Source organism: Panthera tigris, chromosome E1, assembly GCF_018350195.1.
Source record: "Panthera tigris isolate Pti1 chromosome E1, P.tigris_Pti1_mat1.1, whole genome shotgun sequence".
Taxonomy (NCBI): Eukaryota; Metazoa; Chordata; class Mammalia; order Carnivora; family Felidae; genus Panthera; species Panthera tigris.
In genome coordinates, this window is record NC_056673.1 from 26,434,002 (window position 1) to 26,447,937 (window position 13,936).

The 13,936-nt window shown below is 36.6% G+C and overlaps 1 protein-coding gene across 3 annotated transcripts in view; it reads right to left on the reverse strand.

The window, feature by feature from the left end:
* The window catches only part of INTS2 (integrator complex subunit 2), a 60,805-nt gene that overhangs the window by 12,029 nt on the left and 34,840 nt on the right, over positions 1-13,936 (reverse strand). For all 3 annotated transcript variants that reach the window (XM_007086753.3, XM_007086752.3, XM_042966879.1), the window contains exons 16-19: positions 9,089-9,193; positions 6,220-6,384; positions 4,942-5,143; positions 980-1,105 (exon numbers count right to left, since the gene is read on the reverse strand). In XM_007086753.3, the coding sequence (XP_007086815.1) occupies positions 980-1,105; positions 4,942-5,143; positions 6,220-6,384; positions 9,089-9,193 (598 nt within the window). The remainder of the gene's footprint in view (positions 1-979; positions 1,106-4,941; positions 5,144-6,219; positions 6,385-9,088; positions 9,194-13,936) is intronic.

The window sequence follows — 13,936 nt, forward strand, 5'->3', positions numbered from 1 at the left end:
CATCCTTCAGTTGAGGAGAGAGGAGTACATTCAGAGAGTATATATCCTGGTTAAGTCTTCTTTAACTCCAGTTTCCATCCCCCATCCCAAGCCATCTAACCTAAGGCTTCTCAAGGTACCACCTACATGACCTCTTTAGCCTAACATTCAAGGCCCTCGATAGTCTGACCCCAACTTGACATTCCAGTTCTAAAGTGTGTTCCTCTGAACAACTTACCCCTCCATTCCAACAAAGCCTTTTTCATTTCTGTTTCTATACTTTTGCTCAAAACTGTTCTTTTTCCCACAATGCCTTCCTTGACCCCTTAGCCCCATCGTTATAGCATCTACTCATCTAAACCCTATTTCTATCCTTTAAAATACTACTCAGGTCCCACTTCATCTACATCTTTCCTGATCCTTTAACAGCATTCATATACTATACCATTCATCTGCAAATGACCATATTATTTAACTTCTCATGTGTTTGTATTATTTCCCCATGCAGGCAATAATCACTTCAAAGGCAGGCCCCTCATCCTATATATCTTTGAGATTACTTAGCAATTGGAAATTCAAATATTAATGATGTGAATTAACAAAATCTGCCCCTTGAGGTGAAGTCACTTCAACTCAATTGATTAAGTTCAAAAACTGACAAGGAATTATAGACAAGTGTGGAATCAAGCTAACATCACAACTGAAAATGCCAAAAAGATCACAGCTTTAGTGTACATAACAGTTCATACTAAGCCAGTTTTTTTAAAAGCCTTTTACAAAAATGCTAGCAACAAGGCTAGGTTTTACTAATCACATATTAAATATTAAACTGAATAAATAGTTCTTGACTGAAGACAAAAAAACAAACAAAACCTCACAGTTCATACTGCCAATTATCTGTAAGAACAGTAAGATATAAGCTTAAACTAAATTTCTTCAATTTCGTTTGACTCTCCAAAGTATAACTCCAAAATAAAAATGAAACTCAAATGACACATACCTGTGTACCCTCTGATCACATCTTAGGACAATGAGAGGATCTATCATCAGGTCATTCTGAGTATACTTTTGCTGTCGTACAAACTTTATTGAAGGCTGAAGTGCATTAACTGTCATTACCCACAGCCTGATGAGAAAATAATCACATGTTCAAAAACAGCTATATTATATTTCAAACTTGGAGCCATCTACTCCTAACTTAGAATGATATATTCAGGAAAAAATTTTTAAAAGGATGTGAATGAACTTGGAAAAATTAAGAACTATAGAAACCTAACTTAAGTATGATGTCTCTAAAACAAATGAAGATAAAACAGTAAACACAAAGTAGTTTCAAAAATCCTCACAGTTGTAATGGAATAATCATGGCATATGAAAGTATGAATGAAAATCTCAGCACTTTGAAACTGTATCTGGCCTCATAAATTAAGTCCTGGTTCTGTATCACCATAATATCTCAATGTGAGATGCCACTTAGAGATTAGACATCAAAACTATAAAAGTGATTACTAACTTGACTGTATATTATAATTTCTGAAGGATATGCCAGTATGAAGAGTACCTGATCTCTTACAGGGAAGCCCCAGAGTTCATCAGCCCCACCTTGCACACAGAGCTTGCTTGTCCACTCTTACATATGAGTGGACAGCCAAGAGTCATCAGACACCTAAGGAAAGCATCTAGTTTGAAAGATTAAAATATGCAAACAGAGGGGCACCTGGGTGGCTCAGCCAGTTGAGTGTCTGACTCTTGATTTTGGTTCAGGTCATGATCCCAGCATTGTGGGATCAAGTCCCGCATCGGCCCTCCCTCACTCTCTCAAATAAAAATAAATAAGTAAATAAATAAATAAATAAATATTTAAGATATGCAAACAGAAAGAAACTTCAAAGAAACAGAGAATGTAGGGATGAGAAATTTTTCTTAAGCCTATAATTAATATCCTTAAAGGACAGAATATTGCATATATGAAACAAGAACAGTAGGCATTTAAAAATATTCAGGTAAGAAAGAATTCTTAGAAATTAAGAATATAACAAAATTTTTTAATTCAAATCAAAGGCCAGAAGATAACACTGAGGAAATATTCAGAAAATATATTTAAAAGACAAATTTAAAAAGAAGAGAGAAAAATGAAAAATCGGAGGGTTTAAACCAAGAGGCTTAAAATCCAAATTACAAAAACTACAGAAAACAGAGGTAAAACATTATTGAAGAAAAAATATATATATTAAAATGTCCTTAGAAATGAAGGCATTAGGAGTGCCTGGGTGGCTCAGTCAGTTAAGCGTCTGACATCAGCTCAGGTCATGATCTCACAGTTTGTGGGTTCGAGCCCCGCATTGGACTCTGTGCTGACAGCTCAGAGCCTGGAGCCTGCTTTGGATTCTGTGTCCCCCTCTCTCTCTCTGCCCCTCCCCTGTTTGTGCTCTCTCTCTCTCTCTCAAAATAATAAACATTAAAAAAAAAAAAAAAAAAATGAAGGCATTAGTCCCAGACTAAAAAAAGGCCAAGCACATGAAACTATGAATAAAAAAAGGCCCACACCAAAATACATCATCATGAAATTCCAGAAAACAGTGAAAGAAAAAAACCCTACAATTTAAGAGAGAAAAAACAATGGTCACATACAAAGGAGTGGGAATTGGTATATCATTAGATTACTTAATAGCAACAAGGGAAGCTCAATTCATTCAGTAGGATGAAGTCTTCAAATTTCTGAAAGGAAAACTGAGCTAGAATTCTACACCCAGGCTAAAGAATAATCACATGTAATGGGAAGAATAAAAACCTTTTCACACCTGGAAGTCTCAAAAAATAAATAAGTTCTCTAAACACCCTTTCTCAGGGAACAACTTGAGTGTGTGTTCCACTCACTAAAATGAAGAAGTAAACCAAGAAAGAGAAAAACATGGAATCCAAAAAGAGAGACAAAAGCAATTCCAGGATGGCTACTGTGCATGTCCCAAATTGAAAAATGAAGATGGAAAGCTATGAAAGGAATGTTTCCAACAAAAAAAATGTTACTGATACATTACCTGATGTATTATAACTAATTGTAAAGTAAATTTCCTCTCAATGAAGTTGAGGGATGAATTAGTTATTGATACAAAACAAAAACAAAAGCAAAACAAACCCCAAGCAAATGGAAGAGGAAAGTATTAACTCAGGGTTTGTGTATAAGGTATAAAGGAAGGCAGTTGTATAGGAAAGAGACTGTAATCAAAGGATATTGCATAGGTCACCTATAAAATTAGGACTTAAGAGGCACATTGAATACTGCTTCAACCAAAAATTTTGATACTACTGTGTTGGGAAACACAGAGGAAGGAAAAGTATGTATTGGGGGAAGAGGAACTCATGGAGGAGCAAACAGGTAAAAGTGCTAACCCTTTATCTTGTATAGTGGAAAGTCGTAAGATAATTTCTAAATTGGAAAGTCAGGAAATCATAGTAATTATATTACTGAGATAGATGGGGGGACATAAATGCCAGAATAAAAAGGTAAGAGAGCTGAAAATAGTTGTCTCTGGGGAGCAACAGTCTAAAATGGGAAGGAATATACTATTTATGTTCTTGTGTATTTCTTTATCTGATATAAGTAAAAATTAAATTTGAAAAGTATAGGGGCACCTGGGTGGACTCAGTTGGTTAAGTATCCAAATCTTGATTTTAGTTCAGATCATGATCTCATGGTTTGTGGGATCAAGCCCTGAATCAGAGCCTGCTTGGGATTCTCTCTCTCTCTCTCTCTCTCTCTCTCTCTCTCTCTCTCTCAATCTCTGTGCCTTCCCCACTTGTGGGCACACACACACTCTCTCTCAAAATAATAAGCATTTAAAAAAATAATAAAAAGCATAAATATTCCCAGACCTACTGAATCAAAATCACAGGTAAGTCCAGCCCAGCATTCTGTTTTTACTAGGTGTTTTTGGTTGTTTCTCTATTTAAACAGTATTTTCTTTTGTTTTTATTTAAATTCCAGTTAGTTAACCTAGTGTAATTTTAGTTTCAGGTGTACAATTTAGTAACCCAACACTCACATAAAACACTCGGTGCTCATCACAACAAGTGCACTCCATCCCCATCACCTACTTAAACCAGGTGTTTTTGATGCAATATATGGAACAGGAGAGACTCATCTTTGTAAAGGCAAAATAATTAATCCAGTATTCTCTAAACTTTACTGCACACCAGAATCACTGGGAAATACTTAAAAAAAAATACTAATGGCTGACCTAATGACCACCAACAGACATTCTGATTTAATTGGCATGGGTTACAACTTGGGGGTTAGGGGTTTTAAAAGCTCTCCAGGTGATTTTTAATGTGCAGCAAAATTTGAAGCCATGGCAATGATTGGAAGATACAATGGTGATCTAAATCACAATTAGCCACAAAAGACCATACATGAGAACTCATTTTTAAAGATCTTTCTCAAGTTGGAAATACTTTAAAGTTTCTCTCTGTTTCTTAAAAGAAAGTTTATTCTTTTTTTTTTTAATTTCTTTTAATGTTTATTCATTTTTGAGAGACAGAGAGAGAGAGGGGGAGAGAGGGAGAGAGAGGGAGAGAGAGGGAGAGAGAGGGAGAGAGAGGGAGAGAGAGGGAGAGCGAGTGAGCATGAGTGGGGGAGGGGCAGAAAGAGAGAGGGAGACACAGCATCTAAAGCAGGCTCTAGGCTCTGAGCTGTCAGCACAGAGCCTGATGCAGGGCTCGAACCCACAAACCGCAAGATCATGACCTGAGCTGAAGTTGGCACTTAACCGACTGAGCCACCCAGGCGCCCCAAAGAAAGTTTATCCTTTTCCTTAAAATTATAACAGCTCTCTAATTAGCAGTCTTTAGGAAGGATTTATATTATCAGATACTCAACCATTTTTTCCACATTTAAGTTTAGGTTATTGTATACAATCACTGCTATACACTTATTTATTACATGAAACAATACACTGAAATTACCTTCTAGGCATCACAGTATTAAGAACCATCCATAGTTTATTGACCGTTTGAAGAATTCGCCGCGGAACCCCTGAATTCAACAGCTGGTTCATATTGGATGTTAATACTTCTGCATATGGTATAAGTTCACTGGCAGAGAGCAGAGTCAAGTGTTCTAGAATCTGCATCACTTGTGTGTGACTTACTGGGACAGCTGAAAATGCTAAAAGGAAAACTTAGCAGTCATGATCTAACTTCTATACAGCTTACCAAATATTTGGTAATACCGTCCTATCAGACTACACACTACAAAAATCAAGGAAACACTGTTGCTCAAAAAGAATAAAACTTTCAATCCTGCCCATAAGTGGCTATACTTAAAATAAGAGCCCTAAGAAAAATTCATGTAAGTATAGTTATATCATAAAAAAATAAAACAAAACAAAACAACAACAAAAATCCCATTTAAAAAAATACATTGGTGACCCAAAGACAAATGTCATTTCCTTGGTGATTCAGACTAATTTAAAAAATTGACTGAAACATGAAAATATACCCAAATATTGTTTTTGGTAGTAACATTCATTAAGATTCAAACTTCTTGATATCTTCCATCTGGGTGGCCCCCTCTATAGGATGTAAGTACCCAGCACACTGCTGTTAGTAAAAAGTATCCAGAACTATGCTTTTCAATAGAATAGTCATTAACCACATGTGGCTATTGAACACTTAAGAAATGTAGCTAGTGCAAAATGAGATGTGCTGTAAATATAAAACACCACATTGAAAGACTTTGTATGGAAAAACAGTAAAATATTTCATTAATATTTTTATATTGGTTACATGATGAAATAATAATACATTAGATATACTGGATTAAATTAAATAATTATTAAAATTAATTTTGCCTGTGTTTTACTTTTAATGTGGCTATAGAAAGTTTAAAATTACATATGTGGGTCATATCATATTTCTATTTGAGAGTGTTTGAACATTATCCAATAACAGCAAGTACATTGCTCTATTCCATGGCATTTATTTCTGACCAGTTCGGACCTTCCTAAAGCCATGTGACCTGTTTAGTGATGGACATAGAAACTATGAAAAAACAGATACAAGCATGTCAGAAAGAAATGGCTAAAACTCCTTAAACTCAAAGAAAATTACTTAAAATATATTAACCAAATATGGTTACATACCCTGGAATGCTTGGAAAATTCTGCATGATTTGAAGATTTCAATGAGCCTAACATCTCTTTGTACTACAACAGGGTAAAAGGAGTATCCAATTTACTATACCTTCTTGCAGTTGTTTAGGAGAGTGGTTTTTGGCATTATTGGTCAGTAGCATACGCCTTAACAGGGCATCAGTTCCTGTGATTTCTTCTTCACAGATCCAATCATCCACAATGCATAAATGTGGGTAATTAGTTGCAAGGAGACGTAGTAAAGCAGAATGTAACCCTTGAAAATTTACAAAAAGTCAACTGGATTCTTCATTCTCAAATATCAAAATCTTCTCCCTCCCCGTCCCTTCCATTTTCGGCAAACCAAAAGAATGTGCACTTCATACTTCATATGTGCAAGCATACTACCATTTGAGAACTTCTGTTCAGTAGTTCAGCTAGAGAATCTGCTTAAGATCCCCAAGTGATTTGATACACAAAAAGGTGGAAACTACAAGTTTTATCAAAAGTTCTCAAGCTTTCTTCTACCCTATCCTAATATAAAAGTCTCCCATCAGGGGGTGCCTGGGTGGCTTGGTCGGTTAAGCGTCCGACTTCGGCTCAGGTCATGATCTCACGGTCCGTGAGTTCGAGCCCCACGTCGGGCTCTGTGCTGGCAGCTCAGAGCCTGGAGCCTGCTTCCGATTCTGTGTCTCCCTCTCTCTCTGACCCTCCCCCATTCATGCTCTGTCTCTCTCTGTCTCAAAAATAAATAAACGTTAAAAAAAAAATAAAAAAAAAAGTCTCCCATCAGGAAAAGTCACTTGACATAGCAATAGTTCAAGAGGGAGGGAGGAAAAAAAAGGTGAAAAGCATGTCCATTTTGGGAAGATCATATATGGTTTGAAAAAGGCCTCACTGAGAAATTCTGACAGGCTTCGACAGAAGAACACATGCTCTCTTCCAGCCCAGTTAAGAATCACTGCTACAGATGGGTAAAAAATCAAAATTGCCCCCTTTGAGTACCTAAAAGATCTCAAGCATTCTATGTACATTTTTTCATTTCTCCCTAGCAGCCCTTCAAGGTAAGTAACATTGTCTTCATTCTACTGTAAGGAAACAGACTGAAAGACATTTTTTAAAGTTCCCTGAATCATATAGCTAAGTATGTCAGCCAACCAAAGCAGTACTGATGACACCTACAAGACACTGCATTGGCCTTCCTTCAAGAAGAGTTAAGGAAGCTCAAAAGGAATAGGAAACTTCCTTTTACTAAATCAAATCTTGCTTGTAACAAGACTATGCTATGCTATGCTTATAGCATAGTTTGACTATTCATGACTATTACTGTATAATATCAATAACGATAAAATAAATGATAGTGTACAAAATGTCTTAATTAGATACATGAAGTACCACTATGCTAAATGGCACAAAAATATTGTTGTTACTATATTATTATTATCATCCTCATCAGAGTTGTAAGACTAGTAGTAACAGTATTAGGTGTAATAACAGTACTTTTCATCCAATCATCTCCTTATTATGCAACTTAGATCAAATCATACCACTGCTCAGTCCCAGGAGGGGCAGTATCTGCTTCCTTTGTCACAGAAACTGCTTAAAATTAATATTTCTATTTGAAAAATGCTGCAACAATCAAAAGTGGTTTAATTTTTTTTTTTAATGTTTGTTTTTGAGAGACAGAGAAAGACAGAGCACGAGCAGGGGAGGGGCAGAGAGATAGAGGGAGACACAGAATCTGAAGCAGGCTCTAGGCTCCAAGCTGTCAGCACAGAGCCCAATGCAAGGCTCAAACTCACAAACTGCGAGATCACAACCTGGGCCAAAGTCAGCTGCTTAACTGACTGAGCCACACAGGCACCCCAAAAGTGGTATTATTTTAAAGTTTAAATATCTAAATGCACAACTACGTGTACAGTTAAGACTATCCCAAAACAGTCACAAAATGAGTACCTACAATAGTGAAAATTAATCTACACTTCATAATCTCTTCAATAAAATGTTACTTGCCAAACATTGTCAAATAAAACATTATTTCCTTGGAAAAGATTATGCAAAGATATAAGTAAATAAATGCAGACATCTGACTAAATGTGACCAAAGAAGGTCATCTTTGTTCCTGCTTGAAACCAACCATAACAAAGAAAGAAAAAGAAAACTCCAACTTCAGAGAAACAAACAAAAAACCCACACTCAAACATTACAAAGAGTGGTGTCAAATTAAGAAAAAAACTGAATTTTAAGAGGCGCATGGGTGGCTCAGTCAGTTAAATGTCCGACTTCAGCTCAGGTGATGATCTTGTAGTCAGTGAGTTGGAGCCCTGTGATAGGCTCTGGGCTGACAGCTCAGAGCCTGGAGCCTGCTTCAGATCATGTATCTCCCTCTCTCTCTGCCCCTTCCTCCTCACACTGTCTTTCTCTCTCTCTCAAAAATAACATTAAAAACATTAAAAAAAAACCTGAATTTCTAAAAATATTACTATATGTCTATTTGACAGTTTTACAGTAAAAATCTAGTAATTCTGTGGTATGGAAAATTATGGAGCAATTAAAAGCAATAAGGTAGATCTACATGTACTGGCATAAAAACATTTCTAAGACACCAAAAGAAAAAAGCAAGTATCAAAAGAGATAGGGTATAATACCATTTATAGTTTAAAAAAACAATTGTTTTACATGTGTGTAGCTATTAGCTTTAACCATATGAAACTGTATTTTTGTAGGTCAAAAAAAGTTGAATACCTGCAATTTCATATGGTTCGACTTACCAGAAAAAATGTCTGAAATTACATTCCAAAATAAAACTGGGTTTTGGGGAAGGGTAAATGCAAGGAGTAAGATAGGTATGTAAAGAGGAATTCACTTCTGAATTGTTGGATTTTTTACCATCAAGCACCTATTACACTTTATAACATTATAAACAGTACCGCATTTTTTAACAATAAACGTTAGCAGTAAAAAGCAAGCAAAACAAATACCTCCCAACTCTTGCTGCAGTCCTTGAGCCTGTCGAATAAGGAATTTGATAGGAATCTGATCCATTAAAGAAGACGAATATGATTTGGGCTTTCTTTGCATAGCAGCTGTCAAAGATAAAAAGTGTAAGATAAAAACAGTGTAACAAACAACAGCAATCTTAACCTTCAACCTAAATGGAACAAAAAACATTAAATTGCATTTCATTCACTTACCCTGTGAATATACTTCACAAAAAATGAAGAATCATTACCTAATAGTGGATACACAGGAAAAGCAAGAACATATCTAAGGGGAAGATCTGGAAAATGCCCCTACATTGAAACTAGTAGGGAAAAAAATCGTGAAGAGAAGCCATCTGCAGAAGTGTTATACACTAAAAAACAAAAACCAACAAAACAAAAAACAAAAAAAACCCCAATAAGTCAAGACTCTCCCAAAACTAATTAGGAAGACTAAATGTAGCCATGACCATATGGCTTAAAGCTTCATGACTCCAATAGTCTGAATTTAATTATATTATATATTATACTGGTGACTGACTTAAAAAAAAAAATTTTTTTTTAACATTTATTCATTTTTGAGAGACAGAGCACAAGCGAGGGAGTGGCAAAAAGAGACACACAGAATCCATGAAGCAGGCTCCAGACTCCAAGCTGTCAGCACAGAGCCCAATGTGGGGCTCAAACCCACCAACCATGAGATCATGACTTGAGCCTTAAGTCAGCCACTTAACCAACTGAGCCACCCAGATGCCCAGGTGACCGACTCTTTTTCTTTAGTTTATTATTTTATTTATTTTTTAATATGAAATTTATTGTCAAATTGGTTTCCATACAACACCCAGTGTTCATCCCAACAAGTGCCCTCCTCAATGCCCATCACCCACCCTCCTCTCCCTCCCACCCCCCATCAGCCCTCCTCAGTTTATTCTGTTTTTAAGAGTCTCTTAAGGTTTGGCTCTCTCCCTAACTTTTTTTTTCCTTCCCCTCCCCCATGGTCTTGTTAAGTTTCTCAGGATCCACTCTTTTTAAAGGAAGTTGGGCAGTATGAATTTGACTGCCCTCTCACAATTTCTATCTTTAGCCAGCAAACAATTCCTTTTTTTTAAAAAAACAAGTCCATCTTAGGGGCAGCTGGCTGGCTTAGTCAGTAGAACGTGTGACTCTTGATCCCAGGGTTGTGAGTTAGAGCCGCACACAGGGTGTAAAGATTACTTAAAAATAAAATCTTTTTAAAAGATAAATAAAGGGGCACCTGGGTGGCTCAGTTAGTTAAGTGTCTGACTTCGGCTCAGGCCCATGATCTCATGGGTTTGACCCACGCACCCCCCCACCCTTCCCCCATATCAGACTCTGTGCTCATAGCCTGGAGCCTGGAGCCTGCTTCAGATTCTGTGTGTCCATTTCTCTCTGCCCCTCCCCTGTGCTCTCTTTCTCTCAAAAATAAACATTAAAAAAAAATTTTTTTTAAGTAATAAATAAATAAATAAAACAAGTCCATCTTAATTTCTCTTCTTTTTCTGTGGTCTTAAATCAGTACCTACTCATTTGCTTAAATATCTATTATGGACTAGTTTCCCTATTTCCAATTTCTCTTCTCTTTAATCCATCCTTCACATTGCTGCCATAGTCCTCTTATGTAAATACAGATTTTACCAGATCACGTGCCTCCGGTTACATGCTCAAAATCCTTCAGTGGATTCCTATATCCTACAGAATAAAGGTACCTACCAATCAACACTATCTTTTTTTTTTTTACGTTTATTTATTTATTTTGAGAGAGAGAGAGCACACATGCACAGGCAGAGAGAGACAGAGAGAGAGAATCACAAGCAGGCTCTGTGCTGTTAGCACAGATGTGGGCCCAATCCCACGAACCATCAAATCATGACCTGAGCCAAAAATCAAAAGTCAGATGCTTATCTTTTTTTGTCTCATCTCCATCATATTCTATATGCCTGGCACCCTCCTCTCATTCCAAGGTACTTTATTATACACCATAGGACTATATGATCAACCAGGATGTTCATAGTGTAAAAAAGCATATGCAATATGCTTACCCTTTTTTCAAATACAAACCACAAAGTGTAAACTCAACAATTTTTTTTTTGAAGACAAGAAGTACATAAGTCCAAGTGTTAGAGTAAAGGTTGAGAATCATTGCCTATATAGACCATATGCCTCTTGACTAAACATAACCTCCCTTGTAAATTAATAAATTAGCTTCCTAGTTTTCCATACCAATTTTGTATGAATTCCATTAAGAACACGTTTCAGAAGGCAGTTAAACAGAATAGGTTCTAATGACAGTCAAATTGGGATTCCAACACTTACTAGTGAAGGAAGTAGTCTTAGAGCAATTAGGAAAGAAAAAGAAATAAGACATCCAAATTGGAAAGGAAGAAGTAAAAATGTCACTCTTTGCAGATGACATATGAAGACTCCATCAAAAAACTGTTAGAATATGGGGTACCAGGGTGGCTCAGTGGGTTGAGAATCTAACTTTGGCTCAAGTCATGGTCTCACAGTTGATGAGTTCAAACCCCACATCTGGTTCTCTGCTGTTAGCACAGAGCCAGCTTCAGATCCTCTGCAGCCCCTCAGCCCCTCCCCCGCTCACGCTTTCTCTTAAAAATAAATAAACATTAAAAAAAAAAGAACTGTTAGAATAAGTGAATTCAGGGGGCACCTGGGTGGCTCAGTCAGCTGAGTGTCTAACTCTTGATTTCGGTTCAGGTCATGATCCCAGGGTTGTGGAGCCTGCTTAGGATTCTCTTTCTCTTCCTCTGTCCCTCTCCCCCATTTGCACTCTTTCTAAAATAAAAAGTCTGCTATTAAAAACATCAATTCAGTAAAACTGCAGGATATAAAATCAATACACAAAAATTTATTGTATTTCTATACACTAATAATGAACTATCAGAAAGAGAAATTAAGAAAACAACCCCATTTATAGTTACATCAAAAAGAATAAAATACCTAAGAATAAGTTAAACCAAAGAGGTGAAAGACCTGAATACTGAAAACTGTAAGACATCAATGAAAGAAATTAAAGAGGACACAAATTAATAATATTTGTTATTTATAATTTGTTATTTGTAACATTTGGACTGTTTAAAATCAATATTATTAAAATGTCCATATCATCAAAAGCTATCTACAAATTCAGTGCAATCCCTATCAAAATTCTGACGACATTTTTCACAGAACTAGAACAAATAATACTAAAATTTGTATGAAACCACAGAAAACCCAAAAGCAACCTTGAGAGAGAAAAACAAAGCTAGAAGGAGCATGCTCTCTGATTTTTTTTTTTTTTTTTTTTTTTTTTTGAGACAGAGAGAGACAGCATGAACAGGGGAGGGTCAGCGAGAGGGAGACACAGAATCTGAAACAGGCTCCAGGCTCTGAGCTGTCAGCACAGAGCCCGACACGGGGCTCGAACTCACAGAACTCACAGACCGCAAGATCATGACCTGAGCCAAAGTCAGCCGCCCAACCGACTGAGCCACCCAGGCGCCCCTCTGATTTTAAACTATATTACAAAGCTATAGTAATTAAAAGTTTGGTATTTATATGAAAGCAGACACATAGATCAATGGAACAAAGTAGAGAGCCCAGAAATAAACCCATGCATACATGGTCAACTGATCCACAACAAAGGAGACAAAGATATATAATGAGCAAGAGGACAATCTCTTCAATAAACAGTGTTGGGAAAACTGGACAGCCACGTGCAAAAGAATAAAGCTCAACTATCTAACACCACACACAATGATTAACTCAAAATGGATTAAAGACTTTAACAGAAGACCTAAAACCTTATGACTCCTAGAAGAAAACGTAGGTGGTAACTTCTTGGTCTTGGCAGTAATTTTTTGACTCTGACACCAAAACCAAAAGCAGGACACCTGGGTGGCTCAGTCAGTTAAGCATCTGACTCTTGATTTTGACTCAGGTCATGATCTCACAGTCAGTGGGTTTGAGCCCTGCGTCAGGCTCTGCACTAATGGTGCAAAGCCAGCTTGGGATTCTCTCTCTCCCTCTCTCCTTCTACCCCTTCTCTACTTGCACCCTCTCTCTCTCAAACTAAATAAACTTTAAAAAAAAAAAAAAAGCAAAAATTAACAAGTGTGACTACATTAAACTAAAAAGCTTCTGCACTGGAAAGAAAACCATCAACAAAATGAAAAGGCAACCAAATGAACTGGAGGAAATATTTACATATCATAAATCTGATAAAAGGCTAATGCCCAAAATATATAAAATAGCTCATACAACTCAACAGCAAAAAAAAAAAAATCTGATTTTAAAATGGACAGAAAATCTAAATGTATATTTTTACAAAGAAGATATACAAATGGCCAATAGGTATATAAAAAGATGCTTAACATCATTAATCATCAGTGAAAGGCAAAAAAAACCTGCAATTAGCCATCACCTCACACCTGTTAGAGTGGCTATTACCAAAAAAGACAAGAAATAAGTGTTGCCATGGATGTGGAGCAAAGGGAACCCTATGTGCTACTGATGGCAATGTAAATCGGGTATAGTCAATATGGAGGTTCCTCAAAAAATCAATAATAGAGGGGCACCTGGATGGCTCAATCTGTTTAGCATCTAACTCTTGATTTTGGCTCAGGTCATGGTCTCATGGTTCGTGAGATCAAACCCTGTACCAGTCTCCATGCTGACAGTATGGAACCTACTTGGGATTCTCTCTCTCCCACTATTTCTGCCCCTTCCCCACTCTCTCCCTCAAAATAAATAAATAAACTTAAAAAAAAATCTTTAAAAAATAAAAATTTTAAAAATTAAAAAGTTGAAAAAATTAATAGAACAACCATA